The sequence below is a fragment of the Carassius gibelio genome, chromosome A18 (genome assembly GCF_023724105.1).
Source record: "Carassius gibelio isolate Cgi1373 ecotype wild population from Czech Republic chromosome A18, carGib1.2-hapl.c, whole genome shotgun sequence".
Lineage (NCBI taxonomy): Eukaryota > Metazoa > Chordata > Actinopteri > Cypriniformes > Cyprinidae > Carassius > Carassius gibelio.
This window is the reverse complement of record NC_068388.1, coordinates 4,747,956-4,772,401: the sequence shown is the minus strand read 5'-3', so window position 1 is coordinate 4,772,401 and position 24,446 is coordinate 4,747,956. Positions and strand designations below refer to the sequence as shown.

General features: G+C 36.9%; 2 protein-coding genes across 2 annotated transcripts in view; one reads left to right on the top strand and one right to left on the bottom strand.

Annotated features, from left to right (window-relative positions):
* The first annotated feature begins 574 nt into the window (after positions 1-574).
* Positions 575-24,446, top strand: part of LOC127934237 (metabotropic glutamate receptor 3-like) — a 35,432-nt gene continuing 11,560 nt past the window's right edge. The window contains exons 1-3 of the mRNA XM_052531470.1: positions 575-936; positions 17,190-17,800; positions 19,261-20,134. Of these exons, the coding sequence (XP_052387430.1) occupies positions 17,342-17,800; positions 19,261-20,134 (1,333 nt within the window). The 5' untranslated portion in view covers positions 575-936; positions 17,190-17,341. The remainder of the gene's footprint in view (positions 937-17,189; positions 17,801-19,260; positions 20,135-24,446) is intronic.
* Positions 17,674-24,446, bottom strand: part of LOC127934236 (endosome/lysosome-associated apoptosis and autophagy regulator family member 2) — a 39,717-nt gene continuing 32,944 nt past the window's right edge. The window contains exon 24 of the transcript XR_008147733.1: positions 17,674-17,821. The gene's annotated coding sequence lies outside the window, so the exon portion shown is untranslated. The remainder of the gene's footprint in view (positions 17,822-24,446) is intronic.

Genomic DNA, 24,446 nt, shown 5'->3' with positions numbered 1-24,446 from the left:
CTCATGCAGTTAAGTGCGGACAAAGTAGAGCGCACACACACACACAAGTGCAGCCATGCATGTACCTTTGCTCCATCCAATTGCAGCCCATTCGAGGGGAACCACAGGCTTAAATGCTTGCATTTTAATGTCACCCGACAGACCTCGTTGACATCACGTCTGAGACAGAATGGATTAGTACTGAAGGACAGAAATCTAACTGCACATCCTCCACTGTAAAGCACAACATGCTCAAATGTTTAAAAGTGTCCGGACGTCTCAATAGGGTCACCAAACTGAGACAGGAGTGTAGCCACACACAATAAGGATGACAGACTTCAGATGTTAAACTGGTTATCTAAACAATTACCTTAAATTGAATGAAACTGAATTGCATTTGAATATATCTGAAAAATATGCAGTGTTCATATACTATTCATAATGTTGATCTATGCATTAATATTACTAATAAAATTATGACTTCGGACAGAATCCTAGCACACCTGAGACCCTGACCATGTGCTCCTGTAGGTTTCGTTTGTTGCTCTCTCTCTTTTCTCTCTCTATACCTCCCAAGCTCTCAAATGCATTATCTAGGTAGCTGATCTTAATCTGTTTGTGCGTGCAACTCTTATTAATTGTTTAAAGGTGTGTTTTCTCTCTTTGGCCAGCATCCTCTCCAGATCGATTGTTGTTGCTAGGAGACAGAAGCATCCTGAGGCGAGGCAGCATCCCAAACGTCAGACGTGTGTGTTTTCTACTACAGCAACGGCACTATTTCTCTCACTCTCCCTCCCTCTCGCTCGCTCATTCTCTGATGAGTGAGGGCAGTGTTGTCAGCCTCTCTGCCGCGCTCCCCGTGTGCGGACCCACACAAACGGAGTTAAGGAACAGTTTGAAATACGGCAAAGAAGAGGAAAAATGCAAGACTGCAGACAAAAGGAATGTTTAACAGAGGTAATGCATTTTTTCACATAGAATATTAAATGAGATTTGCTGTGGTTCTATAATACTGAACAGTTGGAATGGGAATGAATGCAAAGAGAAATTTTGCTGTAGGTAAGCCAAAGTGCTGAGATGAGCTTCATAAATCAGGGCTGATGTGACATCGTTCATTTATGAGCATATAGTAATACATAAAAATGTAGGCAAAAACAATATTCGCAAATATTTTAAAATTGTATATGGGGTTTAAAATGTTTTAAAAAGACTCCAGGATTGCATGAGAAAACTTTGCATGTTCCCAAGCATGTCTCTAAAAGATGCGTCTTAGTTTACACAAATGGCACGCGTAAAAGTCTTCAACCACTTTGAAATCCAATATGAATCAAAACATTTTTTTCTTATATATATATATATATATATATATATATATAAAATTGTCTGCCTGTTTGGTGTGAATCGATCAAAAAAACACTAAAAACAAAAAAAACACAAGAAAACTGTTTTCCTTTAACAGTAAATGATAAGTCAACAGAAGAGACTGATAGCAGCGCATGAACGTTTTGCGTAATACTTGTTTGTAGATCTGTTGTTTAAATGATTACCTGAAGCTACAAAGGAATATTTCGTTCTCTAACTATTTCCACTTTGTATTTTTGCTGTAGATTGTAATTTTGATTGCACATTGAAACTGACTGGGAGACTCCTGGAAAAAATTGTCCAGACGTTTTGTAAACAATAACTAAATGCATGTGGTTGTTTAGAAAATCTGGAAGAAGTGGTAGTGTTGCCTAGTAAAGAAAGATCTGCAAGTCAGGGTTTTCTTAGCTTAAGAGTTTGTTGGTACTGGTGACTGAAATGTTGCAGGTTTGAAATGAATCATTCTGTCCTTGATCAAGACACATAATCTTTGATATCTCCAAGAGGACTGTCCTTATCCTTGTACCTTTAAGTTACTTTGGATAATAAACATCAAATAATAGACTCACTTGTAATTAGTCTCTTTTTTTGTCCTTGCAGTCAGTTTGAGCAGCGGTGTGGCAGCTGTGCTTTAGACTTCACCTGGATCTGTAAGATAACCAGAGAAAAGACTGGGATTATTCATAATTTATTGCGTCGGAGGTCTGCGCTGAATTTTAATATCTCTGTTGCGTTAGGTTGGAGCAATGAATGTTATAGTGAGATGTGAGGTTGTAGAGCCTGATGATGTTCTGACATTCATCACGCAACAGAGTTGTGGCTTTAACTCACTCGGAATGATAATTAGCACAATTAGTTCAGCTGGAGAACAATGCAGAAGTACAAACATGTAAAAGGATTTTCACTTCAACTCAGCCACCGATAAGTGTAAAGAAAGTCTGTCATCCAGGGTTACACTGGAGAGTGTGTGTTATTTAAGGTCTATAAATGTAATGATCCACACGTTTGGATATATGTTTCTAGAAGAGTAATAAAAAAGTACTAAAAGAACTATTAAATTCATCTAGACACACACTCACACACACACATATATATACACATATGCACATAAATAAATAAATAAATATATATATATATATATATATCATATATAAATCATGCATTAAAATGTAAGGTATATACATAAAATACATTCAAATTGAATCATTTATTAATAATATAATGTATAAAATTTTATAGTTTTTCAGAAATTTACAAAATAGAACAAATTATGATTTATATATATATATATTATTATTTATTATATCCGAATACATATATAAATATTTTTTTTTTCTTTTTAATAGTTTTTAGTGTGTGTATATATATATATATATATATATATATATATATATACAGAGAGAGAGAGAGAGAGAGATGTTTTGTTTTTGTTTTGATTTAGTTTAATTTGGTTTAAGATGTTTTAAAATGATGGTTGAAAGTCACTTGATGATGTGTGGATTGTGTGTGAATGTGCGTGTGCTAAAGAAATCATTGTTACTGGACTGGAGGAGTTGGCCTTGTATACGCCAGACCACCTTGTTGAAATGCCTGAGAGTGTGTTGTGTGCAAAGCTTACAGTGCATGTGTTCTGTGACCATGCATATGTGCATGAAATTGACAGCTTCTAAAAAAAATGCACACGTTCATGCACACAATAGCGTTTGCTAATTAATATGCGTCCAAAGTTGTTATTCAAACTGTCTCCTGGGATTTGCAAGATTTTATGCATGTGTGCACAGGTGTGCATCTCTCCTTTGACATGCATGTTTGTGCATCGGGCCATTTTGTAAACGTGTGCTTGTGTAGAAGTTTGAATTAGCAAGATGCAGGATAGTCTTGTATAAGACCGGACGGCACTACATTTACTGAATATGAAGCAGTAAAGTGGTGTGCGGTAATAATTAGCCTTTCAACAGTGTGGTCCGCTCAGCGCATGTAAATAAGTTCTTCCACAGCCCAGCGCGCTATAACTAGACTTGCACATATGCTTGGCTATCAGTCAGTCAGATGAGCTTTAAATGAGACTGAGATCTCACTCTATTACAGACACATTAGAAATCACTTCTAGATGATGACATAAAGTAAACAGAGTAGCAATGGATTTTTTGCTTTCGGGCAATCGCCTTCTAGGCCATGTCACCAAACATATGTATTTTCAAACAACCCAAAACATGCAACAAACAGCATTACAAGTCCAACCCAAAAAGGGCAGGCATGTAAACCACCGTGAACACAGCTGAAGTATCTGTGAGCTCAGTGATGCGGATGCTGTTTATCTCCATAAGCGTTAAAGCATCCTGAGTGCTTATAATTTTCGACCTCCTACGCATGTGTTCTCTCTCCGCTTAGGAAGTCTACCTTTGTTAGACTGCGTTTTTCCCTGCGACGAAGCCCATGGGTGCAGAGCTCTGTTAGAAATTCTGCTGTAGTAAGAGACTCCAAGGCCCCATCAAGCTTTCAAAAGCCTTGCCTTCATATTCATTAATATGGAAAGAGTATGGAGCTGAAAACTAAAGATGCCTTCACTGCGCTGTAATATTTTTACACGTAGCACAGGGACATTGCGTAGTTGCATATGCATGCAAACAGGCACTTTCAAAGGGTTTCCTTACCTCAGCTTGCTAAAATATGACATTTGCATTGAAAGACATTATAGTGTAAGAGTAAAAGAGTAGCATTGGATCATAATGAGAAGAATGAACATGTCAGATGTAGCATATGGTGGCGGCCAGTGTGTGGCATTCCTGCTGAAAGTGGTTTTATAAAGTAGGCTAGCCTCTTCAGACTCCTTCAAAACAGCAGTTATGTTGCATAAGTCATGCATCAAATCAATAAAGAGATGTTTGAGTTTGTCTGTCTGTGTGCATGTGGAGAGAAAGAGAAAGTGATATGCAGAGATTTCAGCAGTCTGGCAGTCCCCCTCGCTGCCAAGTAAATCCATTTCTGAGCAAAAAGAACAGCTTTGTAGTTTTTTTTTTTTTTTTTTTTTTTTTGGAGGAGCAGCATTGTTGCTGCAGAGCACTTCTACACTTTACAGTGCACTACAATCTCACATTAACAAAGCAAACTGAGTCTCAAACCAGATGCTAACACATTATTATGAGAAAAATATACAAGTACAGAATGTTTTTCCTAGTGCAGCCTAACAGTAGGGGGTTTCAATTAAGTCGATTAGGTTTAGGCTTAAATTCTGCCACAAATGATTTTTATTCAAGGGCAATACAGTAAGGTAACAACCTTTCGTGTGAGAACATTTAATTCTTCCTCCAGATCAGATTAGTCAAACTCGTAAAGGGATAGTTCAACCAAATATGAACATTCTGTCACAATTCACATATTTTGAAGAATACGCTGGCACATGAATGAATGATTTAATTCCCAATCAGACTGACCCGGCTTTCAAGTTCAACTCACTGACTATCTGTAAGTCCAGTAATTGCAAATAATTATAGGTACAGTTTTTAAAATTTCTTCTTCTGTGTTCTTTGTCATGAGTTTGAGGCAACATCAGTATGATTAAAAGAATTTTCAATTTTGGCTTGAACTATTCCTTTATTTTAAAAAAAAATGGTTCTACATAGTACCAGATCAGGTTTCTTTAACAGATAATATCAGAAAAGGTCATAAGATCAATTTGTAGAAGACTGAAACAATGGAAACATGCTCAAACACTACACGCCGTTCTGTGTGTAAAGGTCACAACACCAGCTTATATTCGTGGTCAACTCATGGTACAGTATATGGTAGTTGGATTCTACATCAAGTTCTGGAATTCATAAATATTTATGATTATTATTATTATAAATATGTCACATGGTCTGATTCGTTGTGCTGTGGCACTCATATGGCCACCTTGAGTTGTGAAGGTAGTTAATGTAAATGTACTATGACAAAATAAACAAATAAATAATGGTAATATTAAAATGTATTCATGATAGGTCAAATCCCATAAAATAAAAATAAAAGATCTAGATCATAATCACACCCAATAAACAATAAGAAAAACTGTACATTTAACCCAAAATATAAATAATAATAATGCGGTGAATATTTACTCACCCTCCCCAACCTGTATAATTTTCTTTAGCTTAGAAACTAAATTTTTTTTTTGTGTATATATATATATATATATATATATATATATATATATATATATATATATATATATATATATATATATATATATATATATATGCTTCATTCAGGCTTTTTTTTTTTTTTTTTTGGCATGAAATCTGTTTCTGTTAGATTCACCCAGTAGGTCTTATTTACTTATTTGCTGGGAAAACCCATGTATATACAACCTATAGTTCAGTATTGGGGTAGCAATGAACAGGGGACTCAATATCTGCCTTAAAATTCCCTTTAAGCACATCTGAAATGACAGGGATGTTAACCATAGCCTAACGTACATCTCTTCTACAATGGAATGAAGACTTTCTAATGATAGTAATTACTGACAGCGACGGCTTGGCAGGAGGGATCACAGTTGACTGGAAAAGTTTTGGGCATGTAGCCCAAAATGAAACTAACTACTTTGTCTTATAGGAGTCTACTGCTGATTGTGTCAGAAGATTTATCTATTTTGTGTGTGACTAAATAAATGATGTGTTTTATCAGTTTCAGTCTATGGCTCCTGACAGCGCTTCTCTAAATCGCCACTGCAGGGCCACTTCCCCCTCTGAGTCACAGCATCCTGACACACACTTTATCTTTCGGCTCTCTCCGGCTTCTCTGAATATCTTAAAGGGGGGGTGAAATGCTTGTTTTCACTCAATATCCTGTTAATCTTGAGTACCTATAGAGTAGTACTGCATCCTTCATAACTCCAAAAAGTCTTTAGTTTTATTATATTCATAAAGAAAGATAGTCTGTACCGATTTTTCCCGGAAAAACACGACCGGCTGGAGGCGTGACGTGTGGGCGGAGCTAAAGAATCACAAGCGCGAATAGGCTTTTGCGTTGAGAGCGTTTGGAAGCTGTGACATTACCTTGAGGAAAAAACCATCATCCAAAACAAACCATGGCTTACAGTCAGATTCAGCCGTTTATCTATGATCCAGAATCAGATCCCGAGGCTGAAACTGAACGAGAGCAGCAGCAGCAACGACTCGCTCCGAGCGGGGCTCGAACCCGGGTCTCCGGCATGGGAGGGGACGCACTAACAAGGAGGCAGAGATATTTTAAGCAGTTTTACTCACCGCCTGCGGTTCCAACACACGATCATGACCCTTTTTCGTTGGGATTGCATCATCCTTAAGAAATAAACAAAGTGCAAATCCGTCGTCAAACTGGGCCTTGTTTGTAAAACAAGCATCTTCGAAATGCAGGGAACAAACACAAACACTTGCACAACTCCGTTGATGCTCTGTAAAAATAAACTCCATCCACTGGTCCCTTAATGCTGTTTTTTGGTAATCTGTGCAGGGTTGTCTTGCCCTGGCAACCAAAACACACTTCTTTTGTGACATTTCGTGACGCTCTCGCTCTGATCAGTGAATCGCTCTGATCAGTGAAGTCTGTTGTGCTCTCAGTACTCTGCTATATGGGAGCGCGCGCTCTTCCGGCAGAAGTGCCCTAGGACCCATAAGGAAATTCCGCTCCATCTAACGTCACACAGAGGCATAATCGAAAAAAACTTTCCGAAACTTGTGACAAACAGGAAGGAGTATTTTGGGAACAAAAATACTCCTTCAAACGTACAACTTAATTTTTGAAACTTTGTCCATGTTAAGCATGGGAATCCAACTCTTTAACAGTGTAAAAAACTCAGTATGCATGAAATAGCATTTCATCCCCCCTTTAATCCATAGAATGCGATTAATGGCGAACTCACACAACTCCATTTCATATCTCAGGAAATACGGCTTGCTTTCGAGTCAAACAAAAGTCCTAATAAAACACATTGTAGGTCACTCTGTCTTGCAGGACTCGTCCTCATGCTCAGCTTTCTGGTTTTGCTGCGTTTGGAGTTTTTCCTGGCTATACGTCGTGTTTATGGATCAGTGGCCTTACAGCTGTTAGAGAAGCATTTTTAATATTTAATTGTGTCCCTCCACTATTGCTGCTCAAAGGTCTTTCTCTAATCTGCAACACATTTATTATTGTCAAACATTCTTCCAATGCATCTAACAAAAGGATTCAGCGATATATAGTGCATTCGTCATACTTACCCGTTGTGCTTTGGCTCTGTGGTTGCTAGAGGAGCTGGACAGTGACGGATTTCAACCAAACTTCACTTGGTTCCCATTCACAAGCTCAAATTCTAATGCAGTAATAAACAGCACTCAAATTAAGTTGCATTTAAATGTTTTACTCCAATTCGTTATAATAACCTTTATATAGTTATTTATTGAGGTAAATGTAGGGTTACGTGAAGTTGTTTTACTGACGTCTTTCAGACGATTAAACACAATTACATGCAAGAAGGTACATTTCAGTAAGTTGTACTGTGTCTTTCAACATACCTCTTAATGTTCATTTGTTTATTTTGTTCACATCGGTTCACATCTACTCGCTTAAACTGAGGACTACAGCGTTCTGTCACACTACAGCAAAGAGCACCAAAAACGTTATTTATCCTTCGAATTCCGTGTCCTTTAAAAAATGCGTCAATTTTTAACGCTCATCGTTCTGAAAAGCTCGGTGTGCTCTGATTGGCCAGCTTTTTAGTGCATTGTGATTGGCTGGAAACCTCAAGCATGTGACAGAAATTTTAGGCCCCTTACCAGGTTAAGGAAACTTTACTCCGTAAAATGCACTGCACACACTTGAATATTTGGGTTGTACTGTTCTGCAACAGTTTTGTAAATAAAACGTAACCATTGATTTCTAGTTGTGTCCTCTTTTGGAAGGCCAAACAGAGTTTAGCTTTTGCAATGAAACACTTACACAGCATCTCCTTTATTTCTTTGCATATACATTTGGGTGGTCATATGCAAATCTTCCCACACAGTGACGTAGATATATAGGGGAGTGTTTGAACAAAGCGTTTTAGGAAGGCGTAGTTGATTGTTCACTTTTTTAAGGGCAAATTCCAAACTGCTTTTTTGCCCCCTTGAAGGGCACTTTGGGGAAGGGGATGCCATTTTTAGGGATGTTCCAAATGAACTGAATCCTTTCAGGAAGGGCACTTCAAGAATTCCATTAGCGAAGGGTGCATGTGATGGATTCCATTTGTGATCATGTGATCTTCAGTTAGGAGATCTTGCGATCCTTTTTAAAGCAAAGATGATTTCTAATTCACATACAAACATAAATAGAATAGGTTAATGAAATGTATCTACTTTATATATAAATATATATATATATATATATATATATCTAACAACATATTTTTTGTCAGTGATAGAAATATGATTAAGACGGTAGTTTAAGTAAGTTTAGTTTGAAAAAGTTTAAAAGTAAACAGACAACATTTGAATAAAATAATAAGAAATATTTATTTGCAAAAACTGATGGAGCGCTGAATGCTGCATACATGCACAGCGTTGTCAAGGTAACATTTGGTCCGTCATTCCCTTCACCAAGGGAGTTCCAAACATTTATATGAGACATTAATTACCTACACACTTCAAAGAACACACTTCAAGGGATCTGCCCTTCGAAGGGAGTAGGGCATAGGGATGCTCACTTCCGCTTGGAATTTGCCCCCATATCTCTTTGGGTTTGAGACTTTAAAATGAAGATTGATTAAAATCGGGAAACTATATTTTCAACCCTCCCCAGTTGCTGGTGTGTTGTTTGTGTGATATGACTCTGTTAACTCAAAAATAAATAAATAAATAAAATAAAACTCAATGTAGCAAGTAAAATATCCCCTTGCAATTTGTTTTTTCTTTCTTGTTTTAAGCATAAACAACTTTAATATTGATAGTTGTACTATAAAAAGACAAAAAATACAAAGTAAGAAAATCTTTTTTTTTTTCTTTTCTTTTTTTTTGTGATGTTCCCTTCTTCAGTCTTAGTAGGCCTATATGGGATTCTTTTCACCTGATATAATGTCCACTAGGCAAAAGTTAATGTATGTCTGCTTAGAAAAGTAATAGCACCACCTACGTATGCTCAACACCAAGCCACACAGTTTGAGTGATCACTCATGTCTGTAGCAAAAACAATGCAGGACAATTTACAAAGTGTAATTTACTAAAGCAAGGATCACCATTACTATTGGTCATACTTACAATTAGGGATTTGAACAAACTCTTAACTCAAAGGTTTTTTAGTGCTAGCTTCTTGAAGTGATCCGAGATTGAACCTAGAGTCTTTTAATATGCAGGTCAGAACCATTAAGCAACAAACATCCTAACCACAACAGAGATTGTGTTAAAGCATGGGAAACAAATGAAGGGCTCTATGGCTCTGAATAGCTACTTCGTTTAGCGGGGGTTGATGGTCCACTGGGCATGTGTGTGTGTGTGTGTGTGTGTGTGTGTTAGTGCCAGGTTTCAAGCTTAGTGCCATCCCCTCTGTGAAGAAACTCAAGTGGATCTTTTAGTCCTTTTTAAAGAATCGCTTCAATAGAGGAAAAACATTCCTATAGGTACTTTAAGAACATACAACCAGACACAAAACACAAACACATACTTCAGAAATAAACTCTATTTGAACCCAAATGAATTGAGCAAAATGTGTGTAACTTACCGTACACCATTTACCATTCAGAATGAGAATTTGACTGGAAAAAAAATCATAAACTTGATTGGGCAAAGATTGAGGGAGGGACCGACCATTTATATATACCTGAATATCTTAGGTTGTTGATATTAACTTTAATTATTAAGAAAATGCTCTTTGTGTACCTTTGGATAATTTAGTTTATTTTTTTTATTTTCATTTGGAACTGCAAAAAACAAAAAACAAAAGAATCAGGTATTAATTTGAATTATATTTTAAATTATTATTTTTGAGTTCTAGAATGTCAGTATCACCAGAATTCAAAGCTGAACTGAGACGACTCAACCTAATGAAGGTCAAAGGTGAGCTGGGTCTGCCATAACAGTGACAATTCAGCATCAATCCAGATCCTTTCTAAAGGACAACAGACGGATTCTATATGACCTCAACTACATCAGCACACAGTGACTTTAAAGAGATTTAGATGACAGCAGAGGCTCTTAATGAGCTGTATCTGGTATCAGACGCACCAGTGAGTGATACGTCCTCCATGCGTAATTTGTCTTTTACTCCAGTTCTATAACCATGTGCTAGCTTAATGTAGTGCGCTGTGGTAATGTCCTCCCTTGATCTGCTTTGCTGATTGGCAGATGAATCGATTGGCATGCTGGTTAGGACTCTCTGGCGTTTCATCATCAGAGGAGTTACTCACAAAGAGGACGAGTCATGTAAGGCTCTAGTCTAGTGCACAAGTTCTTGATGGATGATGTCAAATCTCCCGGCCAATCACAAGCTCTCGTTTTGCTGCAGTAAAATGATTTTGCATGCACTGAAACCTTAAGTGATTAGTAATAATAAAAGTAATAATATTTTGTAAAAAAAAATATCTTATATTGTTCTTCTATAATTTCAGAGTTGCCTTCTTAAACGTAGTTATTGTATACTTATTTTTCCTATAAATTGCATAAAACTGATAAAAATGTTTTCAAAATACTATTCACTTAAGGATACTGTACCAGTGATTCATATTTCAGCCACAGGAATTTTAATTTAATACAGTTATTGCTGTATTTAATTATAGTTATTGGTCACACCACATAATAAGTGGTCGCTCCTAATGAATCCAGGACTTTATATCGTTAAAAACCTCTTGAAAGAGTTAAATAAACAAGAAATTTCATACAAAAATAATAATAATAAAAATACGGATAGATTTGATTGTATAAAAATTTTATATAATTTTCATGAACACAAACATTAATTATTTTTAGAAAAATCACATACGTGCACCAGTTTCATTTAACTCAACAATGGAGACAACTGAATAAATACATTTTGATTTCATTTTGATCAGAGTCATGTATAATCGTGTCTCATTACAAAGAGTTTAAAGTGAACAAACATTTAATTAAACTTGGCAATCATCATGCTGCTGATTTGGAATGTGTCTGTGTGAAAGGGCAGAATGTGGCGTTAACTGTCATTTCTGCTCAACTGACCCTTTGCAGGGTGTTTGATTGACAGGCGATCTGAACAATCATAATGCAGAATCTGCCATTTTTTCGGACAAACAAACCAGATTAACGCCGTTGGACTTGAACTTGTGAACTTGAAAATGGTGTATTGACGTGGCTGAAACAAGATACTTTCTGGTGTTTATTCATGTATATTTTGTGCTATAACTAGTAAAAAGGAAGAGATAATCGGTTAATGTGCCGATTGAATCTGTCACGGCACATTAAACAGCACATCTTGTATTTTTCACTACGTGAGAACATGTTGTGTGGTATGAGAGCACCATGGCTTGTCGGACATATCAATACTAAGTCTTTGCGAAAGTTCGATTTAGAGTAGTGGGAGATTTCTGGCTCAGGTTCTGAGATGACAGCATGAAAATCTTTCTTAAAGCAGAAAATGAAATCTGGAGTTTGTGTTTGACAGCAGGGACAGAATAAACACGCTGCCTATAGCGAGCGTTTGTTTACTTTGCTTGGCAGTGGCATCTGATAAATAAGATTCAAATAGTTATTAATAAATAAATAAGAAAACACCAATAAATGCATAATTATCGAATTGAAATTACATGTTCTATTTTATTTTATTGCATTTTTGTCATATTGTACAAAGATTAAAGATAATCCATATCATCAAAAAACAAACATCAAAATATAAATATAAAAAATATCTGTAATAATAAAAATATGTATGTTTTTTGTAAGTTAAAGTGAGTATATACAAGGGAGAGGTACTTCATATATTCATAAAAATGCAATCAGACAAAAAAAAAATTTGAAAACAATTTGGAAAACAATGGCTTACCATACTTTATCATTTTCAGTCCATTCTTACTGATGCTTTGCACTATCCATAGTACCATAAATCATTCTCACAATTTCAACAAAGTCTCATCTGTGTAAGCCAGCTACATAATGTTACCTTGGTGACATATTTAATTTGCAGGAACAATGCTATAATAGATCACAGAAAACCAAATGCTAAAATTTGAAAGGTATAAAAACATATACACATGCATTAAAAGCATTGACAATGCTTGCAGTGACAGTTTTGTCAACTGGTCTGAAACGCTCTCACACTGGCCCCGGGCCATCCTTTCTTTTGAAACTCTGCTATTATTCCTGAATTCTTGTAAAAGCACTGTATGCAATTTAATAGAAAGTATGCTGTCTCAAGAGGATCCACATTCTCTTCAATAAAGACTAAATAATTGCACCATGACAAAATAATTCTTCTTGCAACACACTCACTACAGTATATTCTTTGTGGCCCTCGAAGCTAGCAAAACAAATTTAATAGTTTTTACGGATGAAGAGCATTGTTGCTTGGAAAAAGGGATAACTTCTTTTTCTCTTTTTTTTTTTTTTTTTTGGCACTGGAATTTGCAATTGATTTTTTCGAGCTGACTGTTTGATTTAGGCATGCTGTTAAGGAACTGCCTGCGAGCAAAATCCAATTAATTCCTGAACCTCTCTGTACCCAAAAACGCCCCGTACCGCTCTTCTGTCCTACCCCTCTTAACTAATTAACATGATTAGCCATGAAGAACTGCTTAAAGATAGGCTACAGTAGGTGGTTGAGGGAAGGAACGAAAATGCATTCTGGGGAATTGTGTTAAAATCAGACCTGTTTGATTGATTTGATAATGAGCGTCTTGATGAATATCATAACTAATTTAAAGATGTTCGGGGTTAGTCTGACCTTGAATTTTGTTGTTGATCACTTTTTTCTGCCTCTGTATCGATTTACGGCGTGATGTACTATTTAGAGATAAAATCCTATCTAAATTAGATTTTTAATGATCAAAACTCATTAATTAAAGTAATTATTTTACTTCAATTCATATGGTTATGAAATGTGAAATGTTTTTTTTCTCTCACATTTGTCACCTGTTCTGAACATTAGATTTGAACTTGGCAGAGAATGTAAATAATTAATTAGCACAAATTATGCACAGGGGCTCCCTTTGTGTATAATAACATACATCTGCATGGTTATTATATTCCCACTGATTTAAGACAGACATATTTACATAGTTATATAATTATTTCATCTGTTAGGAAGTGCCTGGACCATTAAAACTGCACTGTATATGACAGGTGTTTGAAGGGCTGAAAAAATAAAGTGACTTCAACCAAAAACGAATGTCTTTTCACAAGCATGACATTTTTTTTCTGCATTATTTCTTCACTGATATTTTCTTCATTTAATAATAATAAATAAATAAAATTCATGTCCACTATTTTAATGTCCACTAAAATGGACCATTGAGAAGGCTTTTTAAATTACAGTTCTTAAAGGAATATTCCACCCAAAAATGAAAATTCTGTCATAATTTACTTAACCCAAATTTGTCCCAAACCTGTATGAATTTCCTCCTGCTTAACATGTTTTTGGTTCCCATTAATTTCATAAAAAAATTTCCCATACTATGGAAGTGAATGGAGACCAGCGACTGTTTGGTTACCCACATTCTTCATAATATCTTTATGTTAAACAGAAAAAAGAATCTCATGCTTGATGCTGAGCAAATGAAGCTTATAGGTTTTTTAGGCCTTAGACATAATATGACAAATAGAATCATGGATGGATGGATGAATGGATAGATGATAGAGAGCCCATTTCAACTAGTGGATGATGTCTGACAGGGCATCACACATTGTCACTCAGTTATGCTCAGCGTCAGGGTGTGAGGGGGGAAGCGGGCATGAATTTTCTCGCGCCCACTGTGGCCCCAGAGATTCAGTGTGTTAAAACAACACCAGTCCACTTCTGAAGAGTCCAAGAGTCTGTCGTCAAAGCAGAAAGCGCTCTCCCTCCCCTCTCCTCCGGCCCTCCAGATCTCCCGCTGACCTCTCAGGAGAGAGGAAGAGCACGAGCAAGTGGAGGCACTTTAAACCGACGGCGGCCGTGTAGCTTTTGCCCAGCGAGAGCACTATTGTTGCTGTTCGGCTGGCAGACTGAATCATGGAAGAAGATAATGAGGAAAGCTGCCGTTAGTGCGATGCTGCCAGAGGCCTGTGTGTTGTGCTTTATGTTGCATCACACGGTGAAGATACCATCACTGCGGTTGAGTGTTATCCAGTCTTGGAGGCATCTCCGGGCCAGGCTGTGAGCCTTTGTGTAGCTGCCAGTTCTGTGGCAACCCGGCAAGACATCTCACACACCGCTTAAATCCAACAATCCCCAACCCCATTCTACGTCGCTACCACTGCCTGCGCTCGCCCACCCTTCTGCAAGGAAATGTGGAAGACGGAATCAGATTAGAGACATTTTTTTCCAAGCCCTAAAATAAAAAAAGAAGGCTTAGAAATCAAGGCCGTGAGACACACATACCCAGCATCAGATTTAACAATTAGTGCCTTTCGCTTAGCTCTCGGAGAAGCTATTTATCCGACAGTTAAATCTGTAGCATTTTCTAAAAGTCGTAGGTTCAGGATTTAATTAGTATTTCATACCTCTGTCATCTGAGCTCCATTAACAAGGGGGAAATCAACTCCATACTGACACGGAAGAAACATTCACGCTCATTTGAGGAAGGGAAGCAAAAGATGTTACATAACAGGACATAATGGGGATTTAGATTTACAATAGTTTCTCACACTCTCCACACTCCACAGACATGATTTTCTCAGGTGAATTCACAAACCGTTGCACAGATTTCAGTGTAAAAAACATAATTCACTAAATCACTATTCAGATTAACGAGGCACAATCTGCGCTTGCGTAATACTACGGCATGCACTGTCGAATTTAGTGCTTTAACACAGACTCAAAACAGTTCACTAGGCTTATAAATTTATGACATTTCCACACAGCAGAATGGAACTTAATCTGGGCAAAATAATTTTGTTTGAGATCACGATATTAAAAGTGCAGCTGTTTACTCAATTACAATGAGCTACGCAACAATTCTTGAACTTACTATCACTATTTAATTTCATTATGTTTAATTATTTTGAATTATGTTGCTTTAGCTCATTCTAATTAAGCAAATGAAGGTGCAAAAATACAGGCGGCAATGTAGTATTCAAAAAGAGACACCTGCATAAATTTTCTATTGATCACAGAAGCAGTAATAAATTAAATTAAATGTGTTGATGTTAACGTAATTACCTGATTAGCATATTTCTTTTAGGGAATCAAGGGTTAAAAAAAACTGTAAACTAATATAAAATAAATAACATCAGTGGAATTTTTTTTTTCTCTGTCAGCGAAACAGTTGCATCATCTGTCTGCGCTTCTGTGCTGATTAATTTATGTTTCTCATGTGTTTTCCATCCTTGAGAATCTGTTTTGACAAATTTGTTGGTAAGGGTACGGAAGGCACCGAGGAGCTGGTGTTGGGTGAATTTGTTGAGATTAGTTTGTCTGTGCGTGCATGTTGTACATTTGTTATGTTGGTTTTGCAGACAATCTTTTTTCAGCTCTAAATTGAACACTGTGATTACAGAGAACAAACTGAACCTAAAAAACCCAGGAGAGCTCTGAAATGTCTAATGCTCAAGTCTGAGTCTCTTCATATGACTAACAAAAGCCTATTTAATTCAGTTCAAGCAAGGTTTGAAACGCCCCTGGCTAGATCCTCCTATATGCAGGTAATGGAGCTGTTCAGGTGGTAGTCCAAAAACCCAGAAGAGATTTAGGATTTTTGACCTACACGTTCCCTCTGGATTTTCCTTTGGGATTTTATAAGGTCTGTAAAATAAGGTCTGTGATAAGCAATGCTATAAGATACTTGGACATATTGTTCTACTACATAATTGAAAAGTTATACGATAAACATGTATTTTAATATAGCAAACACATATCATGTATTTTGTTAACTTGTATTAAGCATGTATTTTATAATCCAAATACCAAAATGCTTTACGAATCAGACAACTATTCAATTTTTTTACATTAATTAAAGGGATAGTTCACTCAAAAATTTAACTCATGTCATCATTTGCTCATCCTCAAGTTGTTCAAAACACATATGAATTTCCTCCTTCTGCTTAACACGACAGAAGATTTTGAAGAATGTGTGTAACCAAACAGGATTTGGTCCCTATTGACTTCCATAGGATTTTGTTTCCGTACTATGGAAGTCAGTGGAGACCAGCAACTGTTTGGTTACACACATTCTTTAAAATATCTTTCTTTAAGTTCAGCAGAAGAAAGAAACTCATATAGGTTTGTAAAACTCAAGGGCCAGGCAACTATTGCAGTTCTTCTTCCACAGCAACTTGTTAGCAACTTATGTTAAAAAAAACAACAACTTTAAAATACACATTTGAGGTTTGATTTTGTGTAATTTATGTATTAAAAACAAAATATCCAAATATCGAAATAAATAAATTATGTAAATGAAAAAAATAGGTAAATAAGTACATAAATCTAATATTCTGAGTAACTACCTGACTGGGATAAGTCTGAAATCTCCAAAACTGTTTGTCAAGATTATATACCACTTCCATATTTCAAATACGATTTGCTCCTAAGGCTAAGAACAACCTGTATTTTTCAGGCTGTTCCAGTTTATGTGCTGTCTGCAGTAAACAAACTTTTAACTGAAAGGCAGGTAGTCCTACAGCTGCCATATTGAGCATTAGGATTTCTCACATTTATATTTCAACACTTTCTCTGTTTCCTTGCCTTATAGTGTCTCTTTCTCTCTGTGTGTTTCTTTGCAGTTCAAAGGCTAAAGCCAGTGCTTTGGATCTCCATGAGTAACCAGACAGAGCTCCCTGCTTCCCCTTCATGCCTCTCTCAGTTCCTTGACGCCCACCTTTCACCCTCTCTTTCCCCACCTGACCATTACACCTCCTCAATCTTCTTCCCTTAAATGATGTGGTCTGCGATCCGTGCCCTGCTCCCGGTGCTTCTGGGTACCGGGGTCCTGCTCTCCAGTGGAGACTCTCCCCGCAAAGAAATTAAGATCGACGGGGACCTGGTTCTTGGTGGCCTCTTCCCCATCCATGAGAAGGGCATGGGCATGGACGAATGTGGCCGGATCAATGAAGATCGAGGCATCCAGCGGCTTGAGGCAATGCTCTTCGCCATAGATCAGATCAACCAGGATGTAGGTCTGCTACCAGGTGTGGCTTTGGGTGTCCACATCCTGGACACCTGCTCAAGGGACACCTATGCTCTGGAACAGGCGCTGGAGTTTGTTAGGGCTTCGCTTACTAAAGTGGATGATACGGAGTTCATCTGTCCTGATGGATCATACGCTCTTCAGGAAGACAGTCCGCTGGCCATTGCCGGTGTCATTGGGGGATCTTTTAGCAGTGTCTCCATACAGGTCAGAACCAGTCAATTTCATCTAAATGTACACAAAACAATACAATTTAATCAATTTTAATGAGTTTTTGCAAATGCACTACCACGCAACATGCCAGATCACATTACATACGTCTACTTTAACAGAGCATTAAAAATATTACCACACTATATATAATAAATTTCTTCATCAGAAATAGATAATTTAGCAATTTCTAAGTTTTTACAAAAAAAATATAATAATAAAATAATAATATATTTAAATATAATAATATTTTTTATGTGGAATAAATATTGTTAGCAACTTAGGTTAAAAAGCTTAAATTTCACATTTGAAATATGATTTTGTATCACTTACGAAAACGTGCAAATATCTAAAGAAATCAATAAATAAAGAAGGTAGTTACACTGAAATAATGGCTGAAATAAACTATTTTCACTCAACAATAGTTTGAAAATGAAAAATAACAAATTATGTAAATTAAATTACAAAGAAACAGCAAGTGATGGAGACTAAAAGACTGAAATAGTATTTTCTAGTAACAGTATTTTTGAAACAGCAAAACATACTCCAGTTATCACTGATTTATCTACATTTATGTGTGTGTGTATAAGTGTAAGTAATAAGCAAACTTCAAGTTTATGTCATGCCTGAACAGATCTATGGGAACAAACGCACTTCAACTACTTTAACTAAACTGTTTATTGAATAAATAAATGAATGAGCACTACAAGAAATAAGGAAACAACCATATTAAAAATAGTGGATTAAACATAGTCTTATTTAACAAATTATTGTAAATCAATATATGCAATGAAAAAGTAGCAAAAAAAATGTTCAAATCGGAGTTTAATTAGCTCTTGTACTTCACTAAAATTACCCCCCCCCCCCCCTTGAGATCTTCCAGTTCACTTTTTGAGCACAGTCACCTTAATAAACCTATTTCATTTGTGTACAGTTTGGATCAATTCACCAATATTACTGAATTATTTTCAATTCCGGCTTTGTTAATCACAAATTTGTTCTTCACCCTCTAGAAACCTACTTGACAAAAAAACAACACAGCTCTTTTTCCTGACCAACTATGAAGAACTCAATCCATTATTTAGAGGGCCGTCCTCAAATAAAACTCTGCGCCACCCGTTTCCATTCTTCGCTTGTGTAAATCTAGTTTGCTCTCTCCTTTCTTCGTGTACATGCACGGATTAGCACTGCGGCTATACTATTGTGTGTGTTGTGCATTGTTGCTTTCTACTACCACTGGTGACAGAACCATGGGAGTTAGCATAATTTTGCATAACCCTCTCCCCATTTGAGTCTCAGCAAAAGCTGACTTCCTCTATCAGTTCCAAAATCCATAATCTTTCTTCTTGTTCCCTCTCACTATCTTTTTCCTGAGTTTTTGACTTGACTTCTCCTGATTTATTGATGGAAACAGGGTTTGTAATGCTTTATATGTTTGTGCGTGTGTTTTCTGCCAGGTTGCCAACCTGCTGCGGCTATTTCAGATACCTCAGATCAGCTACGCCAGTACCAGTGCCAAACTCAGCGACAAATCTCGCTACGACTACTTTGCACGCACCGTCCCGCCAGACTTTTACCAGGCCAAGGCCATGGCAGAGATCCTGCGTGCCTTCAACTGGACCTACGTTTCCACCGTTGCCTCAGAGGGTGACTACGGAGAAACAGGAATTGAAGCCTTCGAGCAACAAGCCCGTTTAAGAAACATCTGTATCGCTACTTCGGAAAAAGTGGGGCGTTCGAGTGCGAAACGCTCTTCGTATGAGGCGGTGGTTCGTCAGCTTCTACAGAAGCCCACAGCCCGAGTGGCAGTGCTGTTTTTGCGTAGCGACGATGCACGAGAACTCATCGCTGCTGCCGCCCGCCTCAATGCATCTTTCCTCTGGGTGGCGAGTGACGGATGGGGGGCGCAAGAGAGCATCGTCAAAGGGAACGAATTCACGGCGGATGGTGCGATCACGTTGGAGCTTGCGGCTCAGCCTATACCAGAGTTCAACCGGTATTTCCAGAGCCTCACGCCCCTTAATAATCACCGCAACCCTTGGTTCAAAGACTTCTGGGAGCAAAAGTTTCAGTGTTCATTGGGCGGTGCTTCGGCAGCAGGGGCGGGAACCCCAAAGCCACCTTGTGACCCAGAACTGACAGTCGACAAGTCAAATTTTGAGCCAGAATCAAAGATCATGTTTGTCGTAAATGCCGTATACGCCATGGCACACGCCTTGCATCGAATGCAACGGACTCTTTGTGCGAACACCACACGCTTGTGCGACGCCATGAGGAGTCTTGACGGCAGAAAACTCTACCGGGACTTCCTACTCCACGTCAACTTTAGAGGTAACCTGCTTTATTTTTCTTCTCACAGTTTCTCTCAGTCTAGCACCATGCAAGTTTACGTTGTTTATGGTGTATTTGTGTCACTCTCTGTGGTTCTGAAAAGACAGGTTTACAGGCTCTGTAATTAGAGACGCTGTGTGTCTTGATTGCTACTAGGAGAATGAGGCAGGAGTCGAGCATCTTCTGTCAGTGTCACTGAAAGCTCAGCATTGACTGACAGCTAAAGGAGAGAGGCAGGTAAAAATAAACTATGTAAAAGTGCTCAGCATGCTCAGGTTGGCGTAGCAAGTAGATGGGATTATGCCGCACTTATCTGACTATGCACAAACTCATTCAAAGACAAACTCACAGAGGGAGAGAGCGAATGATAGCTGGAAGTTTAGAGGAGGAAAAGATGCAGAGAATTCTGACTATGCCAAACAGAGATGATGGCAACAGCAGCACAATTACATTATACTCAAACACTGCATAATGAATACATAAGGGATCATGTAGAGATGAAAAATAAACCTCAACTGGTAATCAAGACCCTTACATGAAACAGAGTGGTCTTATATCACCCTGAGGTGTGGGGGGGGGGGGTCATTTTGCAATAATGACCAGCACACTGTGCATAATTTATTTGATTACATGAATATTTTCCAAATAAATGAATAAATGGACGTTAAATATTGATTAGTGCTGAAATTTCTTAATTTGAGAGGAAAGAGGCTACAGAGAGATGTAAATAAATACCATTGTCTTAATATTAATATTAATATTGAAAACAGTTGTGCTGCTCAATATGAAAAAAACGTGTTACTTTTTTCAGAATATTATGGTACAAAGAAATGGTTTGTAGCATTTTAAATGTTTTTTACTGTCATTTTATATATATATATATATATATATATATATATATATATATATATATATATATATATATATATATATATATATATATATATATATATATTTATATATGAAAGACACAAAAACTACATGAAAAATTGTGCCATGAAACCTACATGGTATATCTTAAAATACCAGGTTTTTATCATCTGATACTATCACTGTACCGCCACAGTACTTTCTGTACAGTGCATATGTGTGCATGTGTATGCATCAAAAACAGACTAACAGAGGGAGGTAGCGCTAGTTTCACACACAGAAAAGAGAGAAAGAGACACAAAGAGCAAGAAAGGGAGAAAGCGAGCGAAAGATTGGGCAGATAAAATGACGGGAGAGAGGTAGAGTGGGCTGGTACGCATCAGCAGAAGAACATTCTCTTTGAAGTTCACCATCTTCATTTTTCAAGCGCAGAATCAAAGACGTGTGGGGTTTGCTGTCTGGGGCGATTGAGAGGGAGGCAGGAGGCAAGCCATGCAGGAGAACAGGATGGGAAAAAAACGTCATCATCATGCAGACTGAGGAGATGGAGGTAGAGACAGAGACAGAAAAGACAGAATGGAGGAGAATGTGGAGTGAGAATAATTGTAGATGTGCTTGGAATCAAAAGAAGGGTGTTGGTATAGATGATCTGCAATATAGACAAAGAGAGAAACAGAGGAAAGATGCAAGAGAAGAGAAGAGAAGCCCAGAACGATTTACAGTTTGCATTCTCCTCCCTACAGTGAAGAATTAAATCCCTCTGCACTATCTAGCATTCTGACTCACAAAGTTCACACAGCTGCCCCTTCTCTAGCTTTCTTTCTATCTGTGAAGAGCCTATTATTACTAAAGGTGCTTTCACTAGAGCTTTTGGTGCGGACCTGAGTCTGTTTGTCATTCCTCTGGTTGGTTTTCAGGACTCGGATGCACACCTTTTGGCATTTTGCATGACCGGTGGCAGCCTACTTCAACTACAGACTACAGCCTACACTTGATATTAACATTTGCTCTGTTCCAGTACCTAGCGAGTTGGGAGTTTGGAATCGGGTTTTTCACAAAAAAAAAAATTAACACTGTGTATCATTTACTCACCCCCATGTTGTTGCAAATCTGTATTTCTTTCTTTTTTCTGTGAAACATAAAATATTATTTTTGGGTAAAATGTATTCTAATAAGCATTAAAATGAATAACACACACATATATTGAGTAAAAAAATCATTTAAAAAAGAGTATAAGAGACAGGTGAGCATAAGAGACTGGGAACCAAACAATATTGGAATCCATTGATTTTGAGACATTTCTCAAAATATCTTCTGTTATATTCCAGAACTGTGACATTTTAGTATTATTGAGATACTATTATATTTTTTATACATTTTTGAGTTTTTATTGTTTTGTTCCACTTCCTTCTAGAACATTCTTCCAGCAAGACCTGTTTATTAGGGATGGGCGATACCACATATTTTGTTTTCGACACAATACCGATACTTTTAATGACAAGTATCGTCTAAATCGATACAGATATGATACATCTAAACTTAACTTTTAGATTATGAAATGTATTTAATTATTATGAGTACAATGGGTAATAATATCTACTTAACTTTATATGTGAAATGCATTTTAACATTCAATACACTTTAATTGCAACTAGATTATATTTTGTTTACACATCGTTAAATTATGTTTACTGTAGTGGTAACTATGGTTTATTGTCATAAGGGACCGCCAGTAATAGGCTGTTGCATGCATAAAATGCAACCTTTTTATTCATAGAGTGTATGATTTACATTAACAATACAGAATAGTACATGAGCAATATGAACTTCATTTGAACTTTTAACATTAAAATTTAAATAAATGTACTGCACAAACAAGGATACAATTTCAATAGGTTTATTGTCAAATTACTCAAACATATAGCCTATGTTTTTTTCTGCGTTGTTCTGGGCTGCCTTTTCCAAAAACATAAATGCTTTCTTATTATAGGCTCTATTTAAATACACTGTCGGAAGTGACTGAATGCTCTCTGTAATTGATTGATTCTGCCTTGCAACATTTGCATATGTTCAGATGAGCAGGAAAATCCCTTCCACACAATTATTTGCTAACATAGGTTATTCGTCCAATTTAAAGCATATTGTAGCCATTATTATTATTCTTTTTTTAATAAACCTTATCACTGGTAAATACATTTTTCTTTTTAATAAATACTTTTTATTTGAGCATCGATACTTTCGATACTTGCATCAGTATCAAGATATCGATACTTCAGGATCGATTTGCCCATCCCTAGTGTTTATGGCTTATTGCATGTTAAAAGTGTTAGAAGTGGTTAGCTGAATGTCACAAAGTGCTATTCACAGACAGCTCCTCTTGTCAGGTGTGTTTTGTAAAAACCTTACCCTTTGCGTCAGACTTTTTCTGTGCTGTAAGGAGCCTGTCACATCTCCAAGAGCCCCGACTCCTTGAATACCCTAACACACTGTGGCAACATACTGTTGCTATAGCAATTAGGTCGCCACATGGCATCAAGTGGTGAGGTAATCCAGTAGGGTTACAGGGGGAGTTCTGTCAGTACTTCCATTGGCCACACTCATTTAGACACCAAGCAACAAACACACACTAGATGTTCACCCTTGTATTCCAAAAATGCACGTTCTTTCTACTAACAACCAGCAACTCTATTCTGTTCTACTAGCAACTGCCTTCTTAAGCAACATCCAAACTAAAATATAACTTATTACGTGATACTGTACATCTGGAGCAACTGTACTTACAACAACTTAGTCAAACTTAGTTTTAGCTGAGAGTGGCTGGTAAAGATTTTTGTAATGAAAGACTGGCAAATGTAATCTGTCATACTGAAGTGGTTGAGAAACTAAGTGCTGCATAACATGGTTAAAACATCTTAGTTAAAAAGAGCAATTGTTAAAACTATAAGCCATTTTTTCATTACAGTGGTAGGGTTTTGTACATGTAAAATGACAAATATATAAATATGTATAGATATATGTAATTTTAAATGCATTAAGCAAGACCACTGCAATGCAAAAAAATTTTTTTTTAAATAAATAAATTTTATATATATATATGACTACCTCAGTGCCAGCTATAGGTGATTGGCTACTAAGCATAAGCAACCCTTCAGAAATTATTATTATATGCTGATTTAATATATACCTTAAAATTAGCAATGTTAAAACAGCTGTTAAAACAATAATACATTTTTAGAAAGTTCAAAAGAACAGCATTTATTAGCAACATAAATCTTTGTAACATTATAACTGTCTTTGTCCGTTTAATTAAATGCATCCTTACTGAATCCTTATAAATCACCCCCACCCCCCAAAAAATAAAAAATAAAATGTATAAATGACCAGGTATCTAAAGTGCAGAATAATTGTCCCACTAACATTTTGAAACAGTTGGCATTTGTGT